This window comes from Esox lucius, chromosome 5 (genome assembly GCF_011004845.1).
Source record: "Esox lucius isolate fEsoLuc1 chromosome 5, fEsoLuc1.pri, whole genome shotgun sequence".
NCBI classification, from domain to species: domain Eukaryota; kingdom Metazoa; phylum Chordata; class Actinopteri; order Esociformes; family Esocidae; genus Esox; species Esox lucius.
In genome coordinates, this window is record NC_047573.1 from 5,378,418 (window position 1) to 5,405,913 (window position 27,496).

At 41.3% G+C, this 27,496-nt stretch overlaps 1 protein-coding gene across 1 annotated transcript; it reads right to left on the reverse strand.

The window, feature by feature from the left end:
- Window positions 1–958: 958 nt before the first annotated feature.
- On the reverse strand, window positions 959–26,341 carry LOC117592744 (butyrophilin subfamily 2 member A1-like). Its single transcript, XM_034292509.1, has 11 exons — window positions 26,251–26,341; window positions 25,932–26,022; window positions 25,649–25,741; window positions 21,924–22,274; window positions 21,521–21,802; window positions 11,880–11,996; window positions 11,666–11,719; window positions 11,477–11,497; window positions 10,422–10,439; window positions 2,646–2,672; window positions 959–2,015 (listed from the first exon to the last, which is right to left on the reverse strand). Exons 3-11 carry the CDS (start codon window positions 25,716–25,718, stop codon window positions 1,483–1,485), a joined length of 1,473 nt encoding a protein of 490 aa, XP_034148400.1. The 5' UTR covers window positions 25,719–25,741; window positions 25,932–26,022; window positions 26,251–26,341; the 3' UTR covers window positions 959–1,482.
- Between the last annotated feature and the right edge of the window lie 1,155 nt (window positions 26,342–27,496).

Here is a 27,496-nt window from a genome sequence, read left to right on the forward strand (position 1 = left end):
CCAGTCTCATCCATAGTCTACAACACTTCTCAAGTGTCACTGTGTCCACTGGAATAACAACCTAATTATATGACCAACCTCCTCTAGTAATAATAACAGGACTTGTGAAAATGAGATTTTATTTATCCCTTTGGTTGATGCTTGTCCCTTTGGTTGATGCTTGGCAATGTGGGTGGATTGATTTGCTGCCTGTTGGGCCCTGTCCGGGGCCTCCACCGGATTCTATGATGTCATTGACCTCCCCTTATTAGACAACATAAGAAAGGCCCAAACCCACTCTTGGCCTGTGTAATTTCATACCTGGACCACCTTATGACATCTCCTAAATCACAATAAGCATTACTATAAACTTATTAATCAACATTTTAATTCAACTTTAGTTTACAATTTCAATGTGCTTTAAGAAAGCGCTGATCTGAACATATTACCAGATGCTGCTGGAAGTGATGGAGGACCAGTAGGGGGCGGTCTTCCCTCTGGTCTAAATATCAAACCTCAGAGCTGTAACGGGACATTAGAAGTGGTGTTAGAGGACCAGTAGGGGGCAGTCTTCCATCTGGTCTAAATATCAAACCTCAGAGCTGTAAGGGGACTTTAGAAGTGGTGTTAGAGGACCAGTAGGGGGCAGTCTTCCCTCTGGTCTAAATATCAAACCTCAGAGCTGTAAGGGGACATTAGCAGTGGTGTCGCTTCTCACTTCCTGTCTCCTCCCTGCCTCTCCTTTCTCCTCTTATTCAACCCCTTTCTCCCCTCTTTCACTCCTCCCCTCCCTGACTCTCTCCTCCTTCATTTCTCCCTCTTCTCCCACGTCACTCCCCCCTCCTTCCATCCCACCTCCCTCACTCCCTCCCTCCATGGACAAAATAGAAACACATCAACTAACATCTAAATAGAACTAGATATTGTATATAGTGTTTACCTTGATTAGTTGAGTGAGTCAAAAGTCAAGGGAGAGAATTCACATTTTATTGCAGTAAGTGTATCCTCTTGGCTGTTCAAATCAATCTCAGTGTAAAGATTGTTTCTAGCTGGTAAATACACTGAAGGGGGTGTCTACCTGACACAGATCATATTTCCAAAAAAAAACCCAAAGGACCCCCATGTCCAATGGTCAATATCAAAATTTCACATTAATGGGGTTGGCAGAGTGTGACCTGCTGAGAGAGAATCTAAACACAGATGTTTCTGTTGTTCTCATTATCTAGACACATTTAACATCCAATGAAACATACATTCATATAATTACACACAAATCACATATTATGAATACTAGAAACATCAACGGTCTCACATAAACGTTCTCATATTTCATATTTTTGCCAACTGTTCTCCATCCTGGATTTCTGATTTCAGGTTGTCTGATTTAAAACAGTCAGTCAGTGACATCTACAGGACAGATGACCAGTGGGTTGTCTGATTTAAAACAGTCAGTCAGTGACATCTACAGGACAGATGACCAGTGGGTTGTCTGATTTAAACCAGTCAGTCAGTGACATCTACAGGACAGATGACCAGTGGAGCTGAGCCATAACCAGTGTAGAAGTAAGGATAGAGTTTCTCCTTATTGAAGGTTTGACCAGTGAAAGAGTAGATGTGACACCTGGCCTCCACATTGAAGAAGGAGACCTGTCCCTCCTCATAATCCACAAACACCCCCACCTTCTGGGGCTCCTCTTTCAGGGAGAGGATGACAGGGGGGTCAGTGAGAGCCTTATACACTCCATAATGCAGATACACAGTCCAGTATCCATTACCAGGTATCTCTATTATCCCCCTCTCCCTGTTGACTGACTCTCTGACCACTCCTAAAATCCATCCAGTCTTCTCCTTCACCCGAACCTCATAGTAGAATCTACCTGAGGAGAAGCCCTCCTTTCCCAGTACCCTGGGATAATATTTAAACCTCTTTGGGTTGTCAGGGAGATCCTGTCTTATGTCTCTATATCTCACTTGTTTCCCGTCATCAGACAGGATGAGGGTGGGATGTGCAGTATCAGGGTCTAGAGTCACATCCACTGTGGAGAGAAACACTATGATAAATACAATGACATCATGACATCAACATCAGTGGAGAAAATACAAGTGGAGGACAACATTTACTGTGTTGATCTCTGACACATGAGTCTTCCAGTATTAGTGGTTCATCTGTGGTTTAGGTAGAGATAACAGAACATCCAGTATTAGTGGTTCATGTGTGGTTTAGGTAGAGATAACAGAACATCCATTATTAGTGGTTCATGTGTGGTTTAGGTAGAGATAACAGAACATCCAGTATTAGTGGTTCATGTGTGGTTTAGGTAGAGATAACAGAACATTCAGTATTAGTGGTTCATGTGTGGTTTAGGTAAAGATAACAGAACATCCAGTATTAGTGGTTCATGTGTGGTTTAGGTAGAGATAACAGAACATCCAGGTCACCTCTTATGTTAATATATTATTTACCCTTATTTGATATATGACATATATGCTGACAGCTGTCAAAGACACATGACTGTTGATCAAAGTACAACATTTAGGTAAATAAATGATAGTTAAAACAGGTTAATACTCTGTATTGTAGAGTATTTAGGAGTTTAGACCAGATGGTCCAGAGGTCAGTATAAATACAGTCACATAGTAACTCTGGAGGAGAGAAACACACTGACCTGCATGTCTTCTGATGGCTTTAAAAACTGAAATATAAAGAATATCAGTTGGTTATAACAATGATATTATAAACTACTGAGTATATATGTGCTCTTCAAACCAGTCTCATACTATGAAGTATAATAATTCCTTCTGATTGATATAATGGAAATACTGATGTTAACATACCAGCAGAATACAGTATAATGACAGTAGGGCAGATTAAAGTGATTTCCCTTCATCTGTCAGGATATTTCAATGCTGCAGGTTGAAATAACAATGAAAATAATGGTGTTTTGTGTGAATAAAAGGACTTTCATCATGTTCAGATGGGACACATTTTCTGTTGATTAAATCCTTACAGTCATGTGTGTGTAATATTAGAGACACTAAAACTTTCAGAAAATGTCATTAATCACCTGGTGATCATACATCTGAATGATACATCTCTATGAGATGTCATTAATCACCTGGTGATCATACATCTGAATGATACATCTCTATGAGACGTCATTAATCACCTGGTGATCATACATCCGAATGATACATCTCTATGAGACCTCATTAATCACCTGGTGATCATACATCTGAATGATACATCTCTATGAGACGTCATTAATCACCTGGTGAACATACATCTGAATGATACATCTCTATGAGACGTCATTAATCACCTGGTGATCATACATCCGAATGATACATCTCTATGAGACGTCATTAATCACCTGGTGATCATACATCTGAATGATACATCTCTATGAGACGTCATTAATCACCTGGTGAACATACATCTGAATGATACATCTCTATGATATGAAGTAATTAAATTAAGAACCTAAAACCTTTATGTAGGGAAACAATAAAAGAAAATGATAAAAAATAAAAAAAAATAATAATAATACAAATAAATAAAACAATGATGGAAAGCTGGTTAATTCTGAATATCCGAGCCATTACAAAATAATTATCCATATAGTTTCAGGAATCTATCACATTTTTTATTGCTAGTTAAACTAAAAGATTTAAGCAGTGAGTCTACTTCAACCAGAAAATGAGAGAAAGTAGGAAGTGAGCCCATACATTTCTGTTTATGAATGAAAAATTTGCCAAATAAAATACAAAAGTTTAAAATGTATTCTTTGAATGTGTGGGGGTCAGTATAATAACAAATATTATCTTTCAAATTAAAAGAGTTTGCATGAATGGGGGTTTTATTTAAATGAGAAAATTCCTCAGACCAACATTTTTGAACCAATTTGCAAGAATAAAATAAGTGCATTAATGTTTCATCTTCATCACCACAAAAAGTACTAGAAATATCAAAATATTTGGACACCGTTGCATTAACAGGATATATCTTATGTAATATTTTAAAGTGGACTTCTTTAGTCTTGTTGGGAATAAAATATTTATGTGGTAATAACCACGCTCTTCTCCATTCAATATTTCCAATAAAGGCAGCCCAATGGGATCTGCCTCTAGGACAAGTTAGATCTCTTTTTAAAAAAATCTGGTGAAAATGTTTATTATTGCATTTCCTATCATAAATACTAATGCCATCCAATAACAAAGCTGATTCCTTCGTATCATTTTGGTTGTATAATAAGTGGCTCTTAACCAGTTGCACTAGACCTGTAGGAATAGCTTTAAGCATAGTATTGTATTCTTTAAAATGAATAGGAAAATTATGAATGTTCATGAAGCGTTCATAAGACAAGATGTTACCGAAATTGTCAAATAAAGATATTATATAAATTAAATCCCTAAAAAAAACAATTAGTAAAAAAAGAGAGATTTGACATCTCTATGAGACGTTATTAATCACCTGGTTATCAGACATCAGACAGGGCGACACACGTCACAGAGACGGACGGGCACATGTCAATTGGAAGGACCACTAGGTAGCAAAGTGGCACATGTCAATTGGAAGGACCACTAGGTAGCAAAGGGGCATGTGCTCTGCACAGGTTGAGCCTTACATGTGCCGTGTGTCTGACTGGGACTGGAACCAGGTTTCTAAGATAGTGACATATCCATCCACAGCTCCACACGTTGAGCTAGCCTATCAGCCAGCTGATGTCTCTACCAAATATGTAAGACCATTCTAACAATACCCTACAGTATTGTGGATACACACTTGTTACTGATAATGAATGACGTGTAGGAGAAATGTTTTTACATTCCCCGGTTAATTTGGGAATGTCATTAGTTTTAGATAATTAGAGTGTTGACTAGGTTAGTTTAGTCACATATGTTTGGAAGCACCATGTCTTTAAAAACACTATCACAGGATTGCTTGGATCATTGGTCTGAAGTGTTGTGTTTTACCTGTTATAATGTAATGTTACCTGAGTGGAGGGTGGATGTACCTTAAAACACGTTATAACAGTAACTTTCAATAATGGTACAGAATCGAGGCTGAAGGTTTAACATCTTGCTCTTTACTCTGACAGACCCAGAACAACTTACCAGGCATGAGCAATCCATCCATAAGCATCATGAACAGTCTAACTTAATAGAACACAGAGTGATCATTCAAATACACCACAAGAAGCTTCAAACGCCATCAATCATGTGATATTGTTACTAGGATACAAGCCTCGGCCCTTTCACTTCCAGCAGACTAGGTTGAAATATCTCAGCACGCCCTGTCATTACTAATGGGACAAAACCCCTGTGTCAACCAACTGGACCTGAACACAGTTTGGCAGCTTCCCCTAAACCAGGCCCACCTGCCCCCATCTGACTTTGTTTAGGGGCAGATTAAAGGAGACCAGGGAAACAATTTGGACAGGAAGAGGAGAAGAAGTGGAAGGTGCAGAAGCCTCAACAAACTAAGGAGTCAGAGAAGAATCACCAACTGGAGATGAGGGGAACACAGGTCACCCAAACAACTAAACAACTGTCCCCCAAAACAACTAAACCTCCACCAGTGAGGTGACCCCAGATGAACCTGCCTCCCGTCCACAACAGTTTTGTTGATAAATCCCTCCAGGACCCTAAACACTCATCTGATATCAGTTCCCTGTGTCTCTCCTCATAACACACTAATGACTAATGAATGGTACAGCCAAGATGCTCTGCTACTTCAAAATGTCAACCTCTGATCGAAGGAAAAGGCCAGAGGCTTGTAAAAGGAAATGGTAAAAAGTTGTAAACAAAGACATGTAGCACTGCTCATTGCATTGAGAGCAGAAACATGGATAGGAGAAAGAAGGTAGTGAATGTGTTGAATCCCTCCATGTTCATCAGATATGATGCTGGGGGTCACTGTTTGTTTGATCCCCAGCATCCCAGAAAACACAACACATTGGTAAGTATGGGGAGGTGTGCATAAAAGCTCCTCTGTGAGCTACAGTTACCCAAAACCCCTTCCTCTGAGGCACTTCACAGAGAGGTTTATGTTCAACTATGGAGAAGTATAAATCAAGCTTGCGACTTCCAAACACTGACCTCTACGTGTTGTCTATTTAATAATTTAAGTAAAACTAATGTTTGCATTTCTCCTTTGATTTAATGGAAAAAAGATTCTTCCCTGAATACCGGTTGCACAAATTTTGTTCAGTGGACAGAAAAAAAGCTTTTATCTCTAATAAGGTTCACTACTGTAAATGACCTCTGAACTGGACTCCCCAAAAATAGAGTAAAACAACTGCAGCTCATTCAGAATCCTGCTGCTAGAATGTTAACCAGGACCAAGAGAACAGAACACATCACTTTGGTTCTTAAATCTTTTCATTGGCTTCCAGTCAGTTACAGAATAGATTTTAAAGTGGTGCTTTTAGTTTATAAATCACTGAATGGTTTAGGCCCCGAATAAATTTCTGATATGTTTGAAGAATATAATCCGAGCAGAACTCTTAGATCCATGAACACAGGCCAGCTAGTAGAGCCCAGAGTCCAAACTAAACATGGCAAAGATGCATTTAGCAGTTATGCTGCAGGCAACTGGAATAAACTACAAGAAGATCTTAGACGTGCCCCAAACATAGCAATTTAAAATCCAGGTTAAAAACATTTCACTTTTCGCATGCCTATGACTGAGCGCTTAAACTTAACCACACTGTTTAGCATTACATGTAATGATGCGGTGTGTTGCGGGAGCAAGGAACCAGGTGCAGGCAGAGGTAGTTGATGTTCTTTTTAATTGAAACAAAGTAACACCGAGCACAAAAACAACGAAAGGAAAGGGCTGACTAAAGCAGCAAAACGAAACCAAGCTGCGGGTATACAGTACTTACAAGTAACAGCAACACACACACACACACACACACGACAATAGCAATGATCAACAATGTGGGGAGCAGAGGAGAAAAACGCTCACTCAGCAGCCAACAAGAGATTACGACCTGCCCCCCTTTGTTCCACCAACTATGAGCAGGCTCACTGACCACGCATACCCTGCATTCCCGTGATTGGCAGAGAGATGAGAGATAACAGGCTAATCCCGAACTTTAAACTCTACAAAATAATGAAAATGTTAAGAAATGTATGCAGTAAACAACAGACACAGGTTTGTGCACATTTCAACCACAGGACTTATGTTTGTTAACACCTCGACTTATAAATCAACAGTATTCTGTTACATGTTTTATGAATGAGCATATAGATAACTACAAGGACTCCGAAATTGTGCCTCAACCACAAATGCATTACATTTCTAATAGGCAACAGAGAGGGAAATTTCACTCACCATTAGAAACCTTCATAACAAAACAACCTGCCTGTTGTCGTTGTTGAGTACAAAGGCATCAATAATTGTGTTACTGTCCAGGGTCCTTGTTCTCAGTGTTGCCAACAGTACCAGGTTACTGGTTTGAGAGTCCCCACTGCTGTTCCTCTGGTAGATTTTCAAACAACTCAGATCAAGTTAAACTGACTCACAGCTTACTGATATCACGGGAAGGATCAGAGATATGCATATCAGTTTATATAATTCTACAAATGCATCTTTGTAAGGCTTCATGAGGGATATGAACTCCTGAGTGATTGTGATAGTTTATTCATGTTTCCTTTGGGATAATATGTCCTTGTTCATCTTTCCTTTGCAGTAGATGGCGAGCCTGGTCGATCTCTGCTGACAGGTTTTCCTCACTGATTCCATGTGACGGTATGGACTGCGCTGTTTGTCCAGAAAATATGTGTGTTTGGGGCTAAGGGTTGGCAGACCTCTAAGTACATCATTTGTCTGTGTTAAAAAAGCGCCATCTCCATTATCAAGCTGTCTTTAACAGGATAGAAAGAGTGCGTTTTCAGGTCATCCATGCTGTCTATGCGTGCTCTCTCTAACCGGGCATCCACAACAAAATCCTCCAGATGTCGAGCTTACAGTAGAGGTGGGCAGCTGTTGACCTCAACTGAGGATGTCGTCGGGCGGTGGAAGGAGTACTTCGAGGATCTCCTCAATCCCGCTGTCACGTCTTCCATTGAGGAAGCAGAGGATGAGGGCTCAGAGGTGGACTCGTCCATCACCCGGGCTGAAGTCACTGAGGTGGTCAAGAAACTCCTCGGTGGCAAGGCACCGGGGGTGGATGAGATCCGCCCTGAGTACCTCAAGTCTCTGGAAGTTGTGGGGCTGTCTTGGTTGACACGCCTGTGCAACATCGCGTGGCGGTCGGGGACAGTGCCTCTGGGATGGCAGACCGGGGTGGTGGTCCCTCTTTTTAAGAAGGGGGACCGGAGGGTGTGTTCCAACTATAGGGGGATCACACTTCTCAGCCTCCCCGGGAAAGTCTTTGCCAGGGTTCTGGAGAGGAGAATACGGCCGATAGTAGAACCTCGGATTCAGGAGGAACAGTGTAGTTTTCGTCCGGGCCGTGGAACACTGGACCAGCTCTATACCCTCTACGGGGTGTTGGAGGGTTCATGGGAGTTTGCCCAACCAATCCACATGTGTTTTGTGGATTTGGAGAATGCATTCGACTGTGTCCCTCGCGGCATCTTGTGGAGGATGCTTGGGGAATATGGGGTCCTGGGTCCTTTGCTAAGGGCTGTCAGGTCCCTGTACAACCGAAGCAGGAGCTAGGTCCGCATTGCCGGCAGTAAGTCAGACTTGTTCCCAGTGCATGTTGGACTCCGGCAGGGCTGCCCTTTGTCACCGGTTCTGTTTGTAATTTTTATGGAAGGAGGAGACCCCGGGGAAGACCTAGGACACGCTGGAGGGACTATGTCTCCCGGCTGGCCTGGGAACGCCTCGGTGTCCCCCCGGAAGAGCTAGAGGAAGTGTCTGGGGAGAGGGAAGTCTGGGCATCCCTGCTTAGACTGCTGCCCCCGCGACCCGGCCCCGGATAAGCGGAAGAAGATGGTATGGTATGGTATGGTACTTAAAAAATATATGTATGATTTTTAGTATAAAGGTTGGAGTCTGGCAAGCGAACGGCACAATTCGCTTGCCACTTTTAGGTCTTGCTGTTAAATAGAGCAAGAGGTTTGATAAAGAAAATGAACACAGATGACAATGAGATCATAGGTCTCTGGTGTCGCCTTTATTATATGCTCAGTTCCCAAAGATTGTGTAGAGTTCATTATGCTGACTAATTTAAAAAACAATTGTTGGATCATAGAATTTGTGTTTTATTGCTGTTTAAATGTAGGCTATTATTCAATATGTCTATTTAAAACATGTTTGGTAGCTATTTTATATTTTTTAATGGAATTTTAACGGCCATATTGACTGATTTGATAAAACAAAAGAGTTGATGCAACAAATAGGCGACTGACCCACTTGTCTAATAAATGAATAGAGTAAACTCTGACTGCCTATTCACCAACTGTCATAAGATGTGTTTTACTACCACGCTGTACTTCAAAACTATGATCGTAACAAATAGTTCTGCTTTGTTTTTTATTATTTCTTAAGATAATTAAAATGTTTAAACAAATAGTCTTTATATTTCTGTAGGCTATCGGTGTATTTTTTATCAAGACATTTCGTAATTATATCAGTGATGAAGTTACAACTAGAAACATTTCGCTTTTAAATTCGTTATAACCTATTATTGTAAGAGAACATTGTGAACATTGTGTGTATTGTCATTTAGAAAACTATTTCCGAGAACTAATAGCATTTTCAGCGTTCTAGCTCCCCCATGTGTTTGGAATAGTGCATCACAGTTTGATGCCGTATGTTGACACAATCTACCTGATCTTACTGTGGTAAAAAAACACTGTAATTAAACAAGTGACATCTGTACCCCCATCAGGCTTTATTTAGGGGAAGATCAAAGGAGACCAGGGAAACTGTTCTGGGTCGGAAGAAGAGAAAACTGCAGAAGCCTCAACCAATCGGGAGTCAGAGAAGAATCACCAACTGGAGACAAGGGGCTGTCTAACTTTTGAATGCTGGCATCCGTACCCCCAAAACCTCTACCCCAGATGAGGTGACCTCCCTTCCACAGCAGTTTTGTTTAGAGATTTTCTCCTCCCTTGATTTCTGTTGATAAATCCCTCCAGGGTAATGAACACCCGTCCAACATCTGTTCACTGAGATTAAACATTACAATTCGGTCCCCACAAGGGAACATACTATTTCCAGCTTAGTGGTCAGGTTTACGGTAAAACTTAAAACTGGAGTTAAGTCATACAGTAAGAGGTTTACAGTAAAACTTAAAATTGGAGTTTAGTCATACAGTAAGAGGTTAGGTTTAAGGTAAAACTTACAATTTGAATTGAGTCATACAGTAACATAAAATTCTAGGTGGAGATCAGAGTTGATTTTGGGGTTAGAGGACAGGGAAAATCATTATTTAGTCCCCACATGGATATACAAACCAACATGTATGTAAAATATTACTCACCATACTTCCTGAGGTCATCTGTAGTGTGTGGAGTAGATAGAAGACAGTGAGAACATCATAAACAGGTCAACTAGTAGATCTAATCTGTTTAGCAAATCTTCACAGTCATTAGTGTTAGAGGAACTAAATCCCTGCTGTTTGAGTGGACCGACTGACCAAATGCCTTTTGTACCCAAACAACTATTATCCCACTTGTAACATCCACTTTACCTAATACTATTATCCCACTTGTAACATCCACTTTACCTAATACTATTATCCCACTTGTAACATCCACTTTACCTAATACTTTTATCCCACTTGTAACATCCACTTTACCTAATACTATTATCCCACTTGTAACATCCACTTTACCTAATACTATTATCCCACTTGTAACATCCACTTTACCTAATACTATTATCCCACTTGTAACATCCACTTTACCTAATCCTATTATCCCACTTGTAACATCCACTTTACCTAATACTATTATCCCACATCTAACATCCACTTTACCAAATACTATTATCCCACTTGTAACATCCACTTTACCTAATACTATTATCCCACTTGTAACATTCACTTTACCTAATACTATTATCCTCTATTTTCCCTCCACTATTTGCCTTATTTCACATTTAGTATTGACACTTGTACTGCATTTGCCTTCATTGCACATCTATACATTTCAATATACACTATACTTAATACTTGTACATTTTCTGCCCTCCTCAATTTGCACTTCTGGTTTGATGCTAACTGCATTTCGTTGTACTGTACTTATACAGTTCAATGACAATAAAGTAGAATCTAATCTAATCAATCGTGTGTGTAATCTCTGTACCTAGAAGTGCTGTAATAGTGAGACATATTTTGGAACATTTGTGTGTGTGTGTGTGTGCGTGTGCGCGTGCGTGTGTGTGTGATCTATCTAACTAACGTACGTCCAGTTGGACAGTGAATTTTGACTAAATAGTTAAGACAAGGTTTATTGTTTTGTTCAGCTTCTCTTTACCACATGCAGTGAAACATTAAAACACTTTTCTGGATCCTATAAACACCACATTACTTACCCAGCACAGATCTCTGTTGTTCTGGAGATAAACAGATACATAGATTCAATGAGACACATACTAAACATAGAATAATACTCAACATAATCCTCCCTGAGGTCATCTGTAATGTGTGGTAGATAGAAGACAGAGGGAACATAATAACCATGACAGAGTAATCTGGGTTAGAGACACTAAAACACTACTTACCCTGATGTTGGATGAGTTGACCCTGATGTTTGTTGAGTTGATCTATTTTCTCACCTGGAGATAAAAAAAATCTTATCACCTGCAGGTGTAGTATACTATCCTCTGTCCATATAATACAACCACTATGAAATGTGAATGTATCTACATTGAAAATAGTATTGGGAAGAAACAGTATTTTGTTAATAATTAAATGTTAATATAATGTCTCCTTTACCTTTCTTTTTATGTATCCAGTAGACAGTCAGAGCTAACCCAATCACACAGATGACACCCAAAAGGAATAACACAATGAAGGACCGTCTCCATGGAGTTGTGTAATCAAACAACTCACCTAAACACACAACATCAAACCACAGGGTTTATTAAACATAAACAACATGGTTTTACACTGCAGTGGAAATGTATTTGATACATTGGTGATTTAAACCTTATTTAGAGGGTCTTCAGCCCCCCTGTTTTTCAGCTCAACCGACTTGAAAATGTTTAACAGTTATTTTCTGAAATCCTTTAAGCCTCTAATTTTGTGTGATCTATCATCCAAAGCGTGCGTGACTGACTGACAAATGCAGCAGAGGTAAACATTAAGAAAACTACCATCAAAGAACTTCTATAGTAATTAGATGCTTCATAGTAACAAGATACTACACTCTGCTGTTTTTATAATGGGAATAACTGTCATACTTCATCAGTACAAGATGTTTATTAGAGGGTCTCATTCACTTCCTGTATGAAAATATTGTTTGAGCTCTCTCTATTGTAAAAAGCGTGACTGAAATTGAAGTGCAGTTGACCATCTTCATTTATAGAAGATCTTTGCTATCATCCACTCAACCACACAGAGTAAATTGTGATGGACTGCATAGCGACTGTGAAGGTGCATGTCACATAAGTAAGCTAACAACCAGATGCAGATGGGTATTCTCCAATGTAAGACAATAAGAGCCTATTTCACAGACGTGAAAAAATACATTATAATAGAAAACTCCATTGAGCTTGTTTTTTTCATCCTAGACAAGGTTTCATTTCTATCTGTGAAACCGGCCCTAAGTGTTGACTGATAATGTACTAAAAGTGGCCAGAAGTTTGTATAAGTAGCCAATGGAAGTGTACTCCATAGATGGATAAACAGAAGGTTTTCTTCAAATGTGGGCATAGGTTTGAGCGAAAGGCAAGTGAGAGAGTAGACTAAACAGGCACCCTTGTAGTAGTCACATAGACGACAGATTCTCACATAAACTGCCTCTGTATCGCATTGTTGAAATTAAGAAATTGTATTGTTGTCGGAAACATACATGCATACACATACATCTTCTTCCGCTTCATCCGGGGCCGGGTCGCGGGGGCAGCAGTCTAAGCAGAGATGCCCAGACTTCCCTCTCCCCAGACACTTCCTCCAGCTCTTCCGGGGGGACACCGAGGCATTCCCAGGCCAGCCGGGAGACATAGTCCCTCCAGCGTGTCCTAGGTCTTCCCCGGGGTCTCCGAAACAGATGGCCAAGCCACCTCAGCTGACCCCTCTCGATGTGGAGGAGCAGCGGCTCTACTCTGAGCTCCTCCTGGGTGACCGAGCTTCTCACCCTATCTCTAAGGGAACGCCCAGCCACCCTGCGGAGAAAGCTCATTTCGGCCGCCTGTATCCGGGATCTTGTCCTTTCGGTCATGACCCAAAGCTCATGACCATTGGTGAGAGTAGGAACGTAGATTGACTGGTAAATCGAGAGCTTCGCCTTGCGGCTCAGCTCTTTCTTCACCACAACAGACCGATACATCGACCGCATTACTGCAGAAGCTGCACCGATCCGTCTGTCAATCTCCCGTTCCATCCTTCCCTCACTCGTGAACAAGACCCCTAGATACTTAAACTCCTCCACTTGAGGCAGGCACTCTCCACCAACCTGAAGTGAGCAAGCCACCCTTTTCCGACTGAGGACCATGGCCTCGGATTTGGAGGTACTGATTCTCATCCCCACCGCTTCACACTCGGCTGCAAACCGTCCCAGCGCATGCTGAAGGTCCTGGCTTGAAGAGGCCAACACGACAACATCATCCGCAAAGAGCAGAGACGAGATCGTGTGGTCCCCAAACCTGACACCCTCCGGCCCCTTGCTGCGCCTAGAAATTCTGTCCATAAAAATTATGAACAGAACCGGTGACAAAGGGCAGCCCTGCCGGAGTCCAACATGCACTGGGAACAAGTCTGACTTACTGCCGGCAATGCGGACCAAGCTCCTGCTTCGGTTGTACAGGGACCTGACAGCCCTTAGCAAAGGACCCAGGACCCCATATTCCCCAAGCACCCTCCAGAAGATGCCGCAAGGGACACAGTCGAATGCCTTCTCCAAATCCACAAAACACATGTGGATTGGTTGGGCAAACTCCCATGAACCCTCCAACACCCCGTAGAGGGTATAGAGCTGGTCCAGTGTTCCACGGCCCGGACGAAAACCACACTGTTCCTCCTGAATCCGAGGTTCTACTATCGGCCGTATTCTCCTCTCCAGAACCCTGGCATAGACTTTCCCGGGGAGGCTGAGAAGTGTGATCCCCCTGTAGTTGGAACACACCCTCCAGTCCCCCTTCTTAAAAAGAGGGAACACCACCCCGGTCTGCCATCCCAAAGGCACTGTTCCCGACCGCCACGCGATGTTGCACAGGCGTGTCAACCAAGACAGCCCCACAACATCCAGAGACTTGAGGTACTCAGGGCGGAAACATACATGCCCATTTTGAATTTGATGCCAGCAACACATTTCAAAAAAGTTGGGAGAGGGGCATGTTTACTACTGTGTTGCATCACCTCTACTTCTAACAGAACTCTGTAAGCATTTGAGAACTGAAGAGACCAATTGCTGTAGTCAAAGTCGAAGTTTTTTATTTATCAAATGCACCGAATAACATCATTCTGAACAATGACATTCTTGTAACTTGGCACACAACATCTATGCGTTAATGCTTAATGCGACATCTACACATGAAAAATATAAAGCAAAAATATACATAACTATTTAAACTAGCAGCAATTCAAAAGAGTGTAGAACGGGGTAAATGTAAAATTTGGATAGAAATATTTTAAATTATAAATTAAAGTATAAGTGTAATGTGCCTGTGAATGGTACAGTGAATATAAAAGTATACACACCCCTGTTAAAATGCCAGGTTCTTGTTATTGTGAGACAAAGATAAATCATGTCAGAACTTTTCCCACTTTTAATCTGACCTATAATGTGAACAATTCAATTGAAAAACAAACTGAATACTTCGAGGGGGTAAAAATGAAAAATAAAAATAACCTGGTTCCATAAGTGTGCCTCTTATAACTGGGGATGTGGCTGTGTTCAGAATAAACCAATCTCATTCAAACTCATGTTAAATAGAAGTCATTACACACCTGCCATCATTTAAAGTGACTCTGATTAATCACAAATAAAGTTCAGCTGTTTTAGCAGAGAGCTTCCAAAGCAGCAGAGGGATCTCATTTTTGAAAGATATCAGTCAGGAGAAGGTTACAATATTTCCAAAGCATTAGATATACCATGGAATACAATGAAGACAGTCATCATCAAGTGGAGATATGGCACAAAAGAGACATTACCAAGAACTGGACGTCCCTCTAAATTGATGAAATGACAAGAAGAAAACTGGTCAGTGAGGCTTCCAAAGAATACTATATCCACAGTGAAGCATGGTGGTGACAGCATTATGATTTGGGGCTGTTTTTCTTCAACTGGAATCGGGACCTTAGTCAGGGTGGAGGGACTTATGAACAGTTCCAAATACCAGGCAATTCTGGCACAAAACCTTAAGGCGTCCGTTAGAAAGATGAAGATGAAGTTCACGTCAACGACCCAAAGCACACATTCAAATCCACAAAAATATGGCTTCACCAGAAGAAGATTAATGTTTTGGAATGGCCCAGCCAGAGCCTAGACCTGAATCCAATTGAACATCTGTAGGGTGATCTGAAGAGGGCTATGCACAGGAGATGTCCTCGAATCTGACATATTTAGAGCACTTTTGCAAAGAAGAGCGGGCAAATATTGTCATGGTAAGATATGCCATGCTAATAGACTCCGACCCAAAAAGACTGATTGCTGTAATAAAATCAAAACATGCTTCAACAAAGTATTAGTTTAAGGGTGTGCACACTTATGCAACCAGGTTATTGTGAGTTTTTTATTTTTTATTTTCCCCCGCAGAATTAGGCAGAATCTGTTGTCTGGACCAGGTGAGGTCATCTTTGAGGAACATACTGAGGAACTTGAAGTCAGAGACACTCTCTACTTCAGCTCCATTAATGTGTATGGGGGCCTGACCCCCATCTACCGCTTCCTGAAATCCACGATCATCTCCTTAGTCTTGCGTACGTTGAGTTGTTGTCCTGGTACCATGTAGCCAGGTCCCCTACCTCCTCTCTGTAAATGGCCTTATAATAATATAATAATGTGGGAGATGAGAACCAGTATGATTGTGTCATCTGCAAACTTAAGGATGACTTTGGAGCTGTGTGTGGCTACGCAGTCATGCATGAATAGGGGGTACAGGATGGGACTGAGAACGAAGCCCTGGGGGGCTCCAGTGCTCTGGGTCAGCGTAGAGGAGGTGAGGTTGCCCATTCTCACCACCTGAGGTCTGCCTGTCAGGAAGTCCTGGATTTGGATTTTGTCCCAGGGTCCCCAGCTTAGGAACAAGCTTGTTGGGCACAGAAGTGTTGAATGCAGAGCTTTAGCCCACAAACAGCATCCTGACATATGTGTTGCCTTTTTCCAGGTGGGAGAGGGCGATGTGTTGTCAGGGCGATGGCATCATCCGTTGATCTATTGGGGCGGTATGCAAATTAAAAGGGGTCCAATTTGTCAGGAATGGTGGAGCAGATGAGAGTTCTGACCAGCCGCTCGAAGCACTTCATGATGGTGGAGGTCTGTGCTACAGGGAGGTGGGTCATTCACTTCATGATGGTGGAGGTCAGTGCTACAGGGAGGTGGTCATTCACTTCATGATGGTGGAGGTCAGTGCTACAGGGAGGTGGTCATTCACTTCATGATGATGGAGGTCAGGGCTACAGGGAGGTGGGTCATTCACTTCATGATGGTGGAGGTCAATGCTACAGGGAGGTGGGTCATTCACTTCATGATGGTGGAGGTCAGTGGTACAAGGAGGTGGGTCATTCACTTCATGATGGTGGAGGTCAGTGCTACAGGGAGATGGTCATTCACTTCATGATGATGGAGGTCAGTGCTACAGGGAGGTGGTCATTCACTTCATGATGGTGGAGGTCAGTGGTACAGGGAGGTGGGTCATTCACTTCATGATGATGGAGGTCTGTGCTACAGAGAGGTGGGTCATTCACTTCATGATGATGGAGGTCAGGGCTACAGGGAGGTGGGTCATTCACTTCATGATGGTGGAGGTCAGGGCTACAGGGAGGTGGGTCATTCACTTCATGATGGTGGAGGTCAGGGCTACAGGGTGGTAGTTATTCCGGCTGGTGATGGAAGGTTTCTTAGGTACATGAACAGGTGTAGTTCAGTAGTTCGGTACAGGTGTAGTTTTGAAAGTGAAATGTATTCCCATTCTTGCTTGAGTAACTGCTCAACAGTTAGGAGGTTTCCCCTTGCCTGAGTTTTGATCTGTGCGCTGATGGTCCTCTCCTCTTTAGTCCAGAGGACACGGTGTCCATGATTCTCAAAACGAATTAAAAATGTTGATTCATCAGACCACTGGACAGTTTTCCACTTTGTTTCAGTCCATCTTAAATGAGCTTGGGCCCAGAGAAGGCACCGTCAATTCTGGATCATGTTAATATCTGTATTCTTCATACTGCGTTCATAGCCAATGGTTTTCGGAAGTGTCCCTGAGCCCATGCAGTGATTTCCATTACCGGATCTTGTCTGTTTTTATGCAGTGCAGCTTGAGGGCCTGGATATAACAGCCATCTGGGTAGACATTTCACGACGGCCTTGGCGGTCTTTGCCCTTTGCTCCCGCTCGAAAATGCTTGTATGCCCTACAGCCACCATAGTGATTGTGTCCCTGCAACTGTCAAAATTTTGCAGCAGTCGGTTTGTTAGTTTGTAAGGTTGTTTGTAGTTTGCAACTGAGAACAACCACAAGAACGGATTACATGCAGTTAAGCAAGCTAACTAGTTATCGATCGATAGATAGCAGACTTATTTAGTGCTGAACATGTTATCAGTCAGTCTGTCTCTCTGATGTAAACAGGTCAGGTGACTGTCACAGGACTGCTGGTTGAGTGCGGGCCGCAGGGGCGTGCCAGCCCATTTGACAGGCTTGTGTGTTTGTATCCAAATAGATAATGTAAAGTATGAACAGCTCTTGTGTGTTTGTATACAGATAGATAATGTAACGTATGAACAGCTTGTGTGTTTGTATCAGATAGATAATGTAACGTATGAACAGCTTGTGTGTTTGTATCAGATAGATAATGTAACACATAAACAGTGTTGGAGAGTGGGCCGCACTACAGCAAATCGATAGGCCCGGTGGGCCACTACGCACAGCAGCAAGTATAGATGATAAAATTGCTTTTCCGAACCCTTGTCACTGTCCCAAATACCTGCAGCCCAGCGGGAATGATCCCGATTCTCCCGATTACTCACTCCAGCATTGCTCTCTGGAAGGATATTTTAATACCCAATTATGTTACTGACAATCAAATATGTACTGTACAGTGGTGAGAACAAGTATTTGATACACTGCCGAATTTGCAGGTTTGTCTGTAATTTTTATCATAAATGCTCTTCAACTGTGAGTGACGGAATCTAAAATAAAAATCCAGGAAATCACATTGTATGATTTTTAAGTAATTCATTTTTACTTTATTGCATGACATCAGAAAAGCAGAACTTAATATTTGGTACAGAAACCTTTGTTTGCAATTACAGAGATAATACGTTTCCTGTAGTTCTTGACTAGGTTTGCACACACTGCAGCAGGGATTTTGGCCCACTCCTCCATACAGACCTTCTCCAGATCCTTCAGGTTTCGGGGCTGTCGTGGGCAATACAGACTTTTAGCTCCCTCCAAAAATGTTCTATTGGGTTCAGGTCTGGAGACTAGTTAGGCCAATCCAGGACCTTGAGATGCATCTTAAGGAGCCACTCCCTAGCTGCCCTGGCTGTGTGATTCGGGTCGTTGTCATGCTGGAAGACCCAGCCACAACCCATCTTCAATGCTCTTACTGAGGGAAGGAGATGGTTGGGCTAGATCTCGCTATACATGGATCCATCCATCCTCCCCTCAATAAGGTGCAGTTGTCCTGTCCCCTTTGCAGAAAAGCATCCCCAAAGAATGATATTTCCACCATCATGCTTCACGGTTGGGATGGTGTTCTTGGGGTTGTACTCATCCTTCTTCTTCATCCAAACACGGCAAGTGGAGTTTAGACAAAAAGCTCTATTTTTGTCTCATCAGACCACATGACCTTCTCCCATTCCTCCTCTGGATCATCCAGATGGTCATTGGCTAACTTCAGACGGGCCTGGACTTGCGCTGGCTTGAGCAGGGGGACCTTGCGTGCGCTGCAGGATTTTAATCCATGACGCGTAGTGTGTTACTAATGGTTCTCTTTGACACTGTGGTCCCAGCACTCTTCAGGTCATTGACCAGGTCCTGCCGTGTAGTTTTGGGCTGATCCCTCACCTTCCTCATGATCATTGATGCCCCACTAGGTGAGATCTTGGATGGAGCCCCAGACCGAGGGAGATTGACTGTCATCTTGAACTTCTTCCATTTTCTAATAATCGTGCCAACAGTTGTTGCCTTCTCACCAAGCTGCTTGCCTATTGTCCTGTAGCCCATCCCAGCCTTGTGCAGGTCCATAATTGTATCCCTGATGTACTTACACAGCTCTCTGGTCTTGGCCATTGTGGAGAGGTTGGAGTCTGTTTGACAGTGTGTGAATGTGTGGACAGGTGTCTTTTATACAGGTAACAAGTTCAAATAGGTGCAGTTAATACAGGTAATGAGTGGAGAACAGGAGGGCTTCTTAAAGAAAAACGAACAGGTCTGTGAGAGCCGGAATTCTTACTGGTTGGTAGGTGATCAAATACTTATGTCATGCAATAAAATGAAAGATAATTATTTAAAAATCATACAATGTGATTTTCTGTATTTTCTTTTTAGATTCCGTCTCTCACAGTTGAAGTGTACCTATGATAGAAATAACAGACCTCTACATGCTCTGTAAGTAGGAAAACCTGAAAAATCGTCAGTGTATCAAATAATTGTTTTCCCCATGGTATACTGTGGTTTTTTATTTAAAGTTTAAAGTTGGAGAGAATCTTCAGGTCAGTAGATCACCAAGAACAGCGTTGGGAAGCCCTGGACTACACTCTTCAAGTCATTCCATAGATTCTCAATGGTATTAGGTCAGGGCTCTGACTAGTCCAATCAAGGACATTCAACTTGTTGTCCTTCAGCCAATGTTTGGTTGCTTTGGTGGTGTGATTCAGAACATTGTTATATTGAAATGTGAACCATCTTCACATGTTCAACTTCCTGACAGAGGGTTGCAGGGGTCTCCTCATGAATCTGTCAGTATTTTGCACTGTCCAATTTTACTTCTATCCTGACAAGTGTTCCAGTCACTACTGAAGAGAATCAACCCCACAACAGGATGCTGCCACTGTAAGCATGGTGTTCTTGGGATGGAAAAAAGTAACTTTTTGGTCTCATCTGACCACAGAACCTTTGGCACTCTGCCTCGGAATCTTCTACTGGTGGTATTTAGAGAGTCAGTATTATTTGTTTGCCAGTTCGAGAGGAGCCACCCATAGGGGCTTTTTGTTTTGGGTAATGTATGTTATGGAAATGTCTTGAACTGATGTATTCTTATTGATGAATGTATTGAGTCCCCATGTTTAGATGAGAAAAGGAATGTCGGTTGTGCTGTGGGAAAGGAAGCATGGGGTGTCGAGGTTAACGTAAATCTTCAGCAGGATGGGGGTAGATGCAAACCAAGGGGTTTTAGGACAGGATAGAGGAAGTTACACAACAGTAAACATTATGGCAGGAAGGTTAAGGTGGGGGGACAGCCCTCCCTTTGTGTAAAACCTGTGTGACATAAGACAGTTGGGCAGCAGCTTACCACACCCCTTTTGACTGTAATAAATATCGACTGTTCATGTATCTACCTCAGAGACTCCTCAGATGATTACTCTGTAAGCGTTTGACACATCTCTCTATTTGCAAATAAACTGTTAATTCTGCCAAGAAATTTTTTTTTCTGTACTTACTCCTTTAAGAGTGTTTATCGATGGAATCACCATCACACATAACAGAAGAGATTGATTAATAAATTGTGCTTTCCACATTTCACATTCTCACAGTTGATACACACTCAACTATCTTTATTGATGTCTTAACACCTTTCTTTGAAATGTACACCGCATATTGATAGAGCAAAATAGCTGCAGTGTTTCATGTCACCAAAACAATACAATTACTGTATTACTCACTAGGGATGTGAACCTTCTGTCTCCACCTCCTTATTGATTATATTGTGTTACTCACTAGGGATGTGAACCTTCTGTCTCCACCTCCTTATTGATTATATTGTGTTACTCACTAGGGATGTGAACCTCTGTCTCCACCTCCTCATTGATTATATTGTATTACTCACCATGGATGTGAACCTCTGTATCCACCTCCTCATTGATTATATTGTATTACTCACTATGGATGTGAACCTCTGTCTCCACCTCCTCATTGATTATATTGTATTACTCACTAGGGATGTGAACCTCTGTCTCCACCTCCTCATTGATTATATTGTATTACTCACTAGGGATGTGAACCTCTGTCTCCACCTCCTCATTTATTATATTGTGTTACTCACTAGGGATGTGAACCTCTGTCTCCACCTCCTCATTGATTCGTCTCTGTAAAACTCTGCAGATAAAGAGGTCGGTGTCAGTCTCCTGGACAATGACATGTTGTTTGACTGTGTAGAATCCCTTTAAGTCTCTGTGTGTCTCAGGAGGTCCAGCAGAGAGACTGACTCCTTTACTGTCCGGCCACACCAGATCAGGTTCAGGGTGCCAGCCTTCAGATTGACACACCAGACCCATCCCTCCCTCTCTGTGTCCTTCAATGGACACCACTGGCCTGGATCCTACAGCTACAGACACACAGAGACTGGATGTTAACTGATGAGACAGGATGTATACATTTACATAAAGGACTAGAGCAAGTCAATAAAATGTAGTTAAATTATTACTTTTCTAACGAATAAATCTCACCTTTGACAAATACTTTAATTTTTACATCTTCATACCAGCTTGGTGACTTAATTAAGCATTCATAAAGTCCCTCATCAGTCCCTTGTACCCTGGTCAGTTTTAAAGAGGTGTTGCCCCTCCACAGTTCCTCTTTAAACAGTGATGTTCTTTCTCTGTAGGAGGGTATCTGACCCTCTAGGATATTTTTTCCATTTTGGTAACGATAGAAAAGATTGTCTATTGAGTCCAGGTTACGCCAGTCCACTGTCATGTCCTCAACACTGATGTTGGGTTTGAGGTAACAGGGCAGAATGATGTCATCACCAGCCACAGCAACAATGGGGTCAGTTGGACCCAGAACTTCAAACTTTGCTGAATAGAAAATATAGAAATGAAAGGGAATTTAAGTGCAATAGCCACCACTACACACACATGTTTGATCCATCCATTAAGTCCTTTGTAACATAGAAACTCGTGGAATTTAAAGATTTTGGAGTTTTGAGTAACAATTCTAAACTGAATGCAATGCAAAGTGTTCCAACACAAACTGTCATACGTTTCAGACATTGCGAGGTTTGGTGTCAAGTTATTTATAATTCTGGAACTTGTTCTATGGCAGAAACTGACAAACAAATCATTTCCTTACTAAAAGCCTTAGGATTCAAGCATAGCTTACGGTCTTTATTGCAAATGTGGTGCCTTCAGAAAGTATCCACACCCCTTCACTTTCTTCACATTATGTTGTTAAATACCAAATTTATAATTCACTCAATACATTTTAGCTGTTTATCTACAATCAATTGGTCATAATGACAAAGTGAAATAACGTGATAAAAAGGTGTGCAAATTGCAACCCTGTTTAAAAAAAATTTGAGACGCTTTTAGAAATGTAAAGAAAAACTTAATGCAATGATATACAAATCATTTAAACACTATAGTCAATAGTATAACGAAAACATGTAAAATATTGAAACTGAAATGTTTTATTGTTTCTTAAAAAATACAGTATATACCCATTGTGAACTTGATGGCAGCAACATGTTTAAAAAAAGATGGGACAGGGACAATAACGACTGGAACAAACAGGGACAGTAATGCAAACAGGGAGCAACCGTCACAAAAGGTAATGGAGACTTGCAGTATTAGTGTACTGACAGGCTTATCTTCTAGCAAGTGGAAAAATATTGTTTTGTATAAAGTAAGAAACACATTCATAGGAAGACAACAGAACCTACTCTTTTTATTAAATTATGAAGGTACTCAAATGTATTCATCCATGTTTAGAGTTTGCTAAATTACTTAAATGTAAATATAAATAAAGGCCCAACACCAGATTAGAGACACTGTGACAGTGGTGAGATACAGTAAGTAGTCATTCACCACCAGACTAGAGAGACTGTGACAGTGGTGAGATACAGTAAGTAGTCATTCACCACCAGATTAGAGAGACTGTGACAGTGTGGTTAGAATGACAAACATGCTGATTCAATCCAAGCAACCTGTTTCCTCCTAACCTGCTCCTGTCAGTCTCACCCAGAGTAGTCAGAACTCCACCATTACACACTGACAAATGAACCACCTCTGTTGTTGCTTGGTCTTTGTGGTTTCAGACTGAATATCTGTAAAAGCACTTTGTGACAACTGCTAATCAATTGCACCACCTCTATTTTGTCTGTCAGGAGTCAACCCACATGAGGATCCAGTAACCCACCTCCTCTTCATCCATAAACCAGAGACCATCAACATCATAGACTCTCTTTCTTCCTGAGAGGGAAACTGAACAGCCTGCACTTTGAGAGTAGTGTGGGTCTAATGAAACCTCCCCCAGTAACACCAGATGACTCAGTAGTGTGGGTCTAATGAAATCTCCCCCAGTAACACCAGATGACTCAGTAGTGTGGGTCAATTGAAACCTCCCCCAGTAACACCAGATGACTCAGTAGTGTGGGTCTAATGAAATCTCCCCCAGTAACACCAGATGACTCAGTAGTGTGGGTCTAATGAAACCTCCCCCAGTAACACCAGATGACTCAGTAGTGTGGGTCTAATGAAACCTCCCCCAGTAACACCAGATGACTCTATGGTGTCCTGTCACTCAAGCGTGGAAAACATGCTCACAGATTCCGTCTCTTTGGAGTTTCATTTTCAGCAGCATACATATGTCATTTTATATATTAACATACAGTATATTAATTGCATGTAAATAAAGTTTCCATCACTACCACACCCACAAGAACAGACATGGGCAGGTGGTTAAATGAACATGGACGTATGTTAGGAGGGGATGGAGACACTCTACTATGTAGACCAGAGTAGATGTACTATATGGGGAAGTACTGGGAACTCAGAAATGGAGGTAACATATTAATGATCTTCAGATCACTCTGATCAACTTTAAACAGGCTGGTAAATGTGCTGTCATGGTCTTTCAATGTTAGATTCTCTGAACTAGAAAGGATAAATTATTGGGCATATAGACGCTTGGTTTACATTCAGATGTGAGAGATATTAGCACCTTGTCTTGATTATTTATTGTAATGTTCTCTCTTTTACTTTTAATAGCAATTTCTTCTACTGTTTTCTGTTTGGTTCCGAGCATCTAGACACTAGTTGAGGGAGGTCATCAAAACATGGCATGAGGTCAGTTAGCAATCAGGGGTCATGAACCCCCCAATATTACAGACAGGTCAATGTGAACCCCTGGAAAAGAGTGAAATTCCTATGATCCATTGACCCTGACCCCCCTATAAACACCACAAACCTCTGCGGTTGGTTAAACTACATGTCTTGGGGTTTGGACCTCTACATGTCCTGTAGATACAGGCTGGTTTCTGAATGGTTAAACTACATGTCCTGTAGATAAAGTCTGATTTCTGAATTGTTAAACTACATGTCATGTAGATTCAGGCTGGTTTCTGAATGGTTAAATTACATGTCCTGTAGATTCAAGCTGGTTTCTGAATGGTTAAACTACATGTCCTGTAGGTACAGGCTAGTTTATGAATGGTTAAACTACATGTCCTGTAGGTACAGGCTGGTTTATGAATGGTTAAACTACATGTCCTGTAGGTACAGGCTGGTTTCTGAATGGTTAAACTACATGTCCTGTAGATTCAAGCTGGTTTCTGAATGGTTAAACTACATGTCCTGGTGACTCTCCTGAAGATTTCATTGATAGGGTTTGTGGTTTGTTTTTTGTTTCTTTGCTTTGACTCGTTGAAAATTGCCATTAAAATTTCATTTAATCTGGTGTGATGTCACCATGTCTGATCTACCATGTATGAAAACCATTAATATAATTATGATCAATAATTTTTTTAGGTTGGCTGGTCTGCTATGTACATAGCCAATACAGAACTGGAAAAAAACCCATACCTTTGAACCTAACCTGAATTAAATGTTCACACCAAGCTATCTAAATGGGGACACCACCGTCGATTTGCCCTAAAAACAATCCTAAACCTACTTGTAATTCCTAACCCTAACTTTACTTCTAACACGTATTTAATCTGTTGACCTATAGTCTAAACTATTTTTGAGAAACTACCCAATTAGTCACCTGACATAACCACAGTTTGGGGACAGTTTTATCCTTGTTGATATGGTAAAACCCGCCCCTCCCCCAACACACTCACACTCACACACACACACACACACACACACACACACACACACACACACACACACACACACACACACACACACACACACACACACACACACAGAGAAGTAATGACTGTAGTTACCAGACTCAGAGGTTAAACTGTGGAGGAGAATCAGCAGAGTCACATACAGACTATCTGGTCCATTCACCATTATTCCTGAAGGAGACAGTTCGCCTGACAAAGAATCAAATAATAAAGATCAGAACACAGAAACACATTAATGTAAATCTATGGAATTGTTCCATTTATTCACCTTTTTCTGACTTGACCACTGTTGGGGGATATCTTTGACCCCCATCCACACACACACACACACACACACACACACACATAGCTAATATACAGAAGTAATGACCGTACTTACCAGATTCAGAGGTTTAACAGTGGAGAAGAATCAGCAGTCACAAACAAACTATTTGGTCCAGACACCATTATCCCTGAAAGAGACAGTTGTTCTAACAAAGAAACAGGCATGATGAAGATAAACAACATATTAACCAACAGAACCTTCTAAATACAACTTCCTAACAGTAGTCTTTAAAAAAAATATTTGGTTTAGGTTTATATATATATTTTCTATAACTGATACTTTTGAATAATTCGTAAAGTAACAAACATTTAGGCTTTTGTTTCATAATAATCAACAAGACATAACTGACACAGATTTGTTCAGGTATTCTTACCCAGAGAAGATTTATCATTTGAGTAATTTAGCAGACATTCTTATCCAGAGAGACTTACACTTAGTGAAGAAATTAACAGAGAAGACCTCAGCCAACAAGTTACTTTCACAGAGTCCAAAGGTCACTTCTACAACCCTGTTGGTTTACTTAACCCTCACACAGCATTAACATTTTAAAATGGCAGCATGTTGCTCCAAAGCCTGTATATTATGTTCAACATTAATGTTACCTTCACAGATGTACAAGTCTCTCATGCATGGGTCATTGCATTCTGTCTTTCTTTACATTTTACACAACGTCCCAACTTGTCTGGAAACAGTGTTGTACATGAAATAATCCCAAATCCAGTAACCTCAATTTTACAGCTCCCACATTATCTTAAAAACTTCAATATTAATAATATTAGTATTTTTGGCATAATAGCATTCATATATTTAGATACTCTTTAAAAAGGTAGTTCATGTCTGTGTGTTGAGTTTCAGTCACATGATTCACTCTTTGGCTCTTTGTGTTAACAAGTAGGTGAGTCTTGTGAAGTGGCTGGTGAGTGTAATTATATTATGAATCAGTCACTCATTTAACCTGTATTGTTTAATATATCAGCTATCTATTTTATTAGGGTTTTGTCTGGCCAAAGTTCAGCTCATTTTCAACTATTGTATTGAGTTCCTTATGATACTTCGTCTGTGCTATCATACCATGGTCACCAAGGATTACTGTTAGAACTGACGATTGCCTGCTGAACCTATGATGAGGTCAGATCAGAGGGCTAAAATCAAGACATGGGTGAAATAAGTCACTGTAAAGTCTTTATTGTAAAGTGCAACTCACAACATGACTGAACAAACCACCCCAGTCTTTGTCCCAGCTTGACTGGAGCAGCAGTGGCCTCAGCCCCAACTCTCAGGATGGTATGCCCCCCCCAAGACCCCCTCCTCCAGGGTCAGAGATGAGGCAGCTGGCTACTACACATCTCTACTCACTGTTCACTTCTCATCCAGCTTCTACCTTCTATTCTCCACTCAACACCTGGGATGGTCTTCATTTTAGGAGACTGGATTGTATTATATATTACCCAAACAGCCCCAACATTCCCACATAATAAACTAGCTGTATTCTAAACTAGAGACCACATTTAGTTAATTATTAGAGGCACGTGGGTCAGCTAGGTTTGATTAGATCATTATTAGAGTAAGTAGGGTCAGCTAGGTTTGATTAATTCCTCATTAGAGTCAGGTGGGTCAGC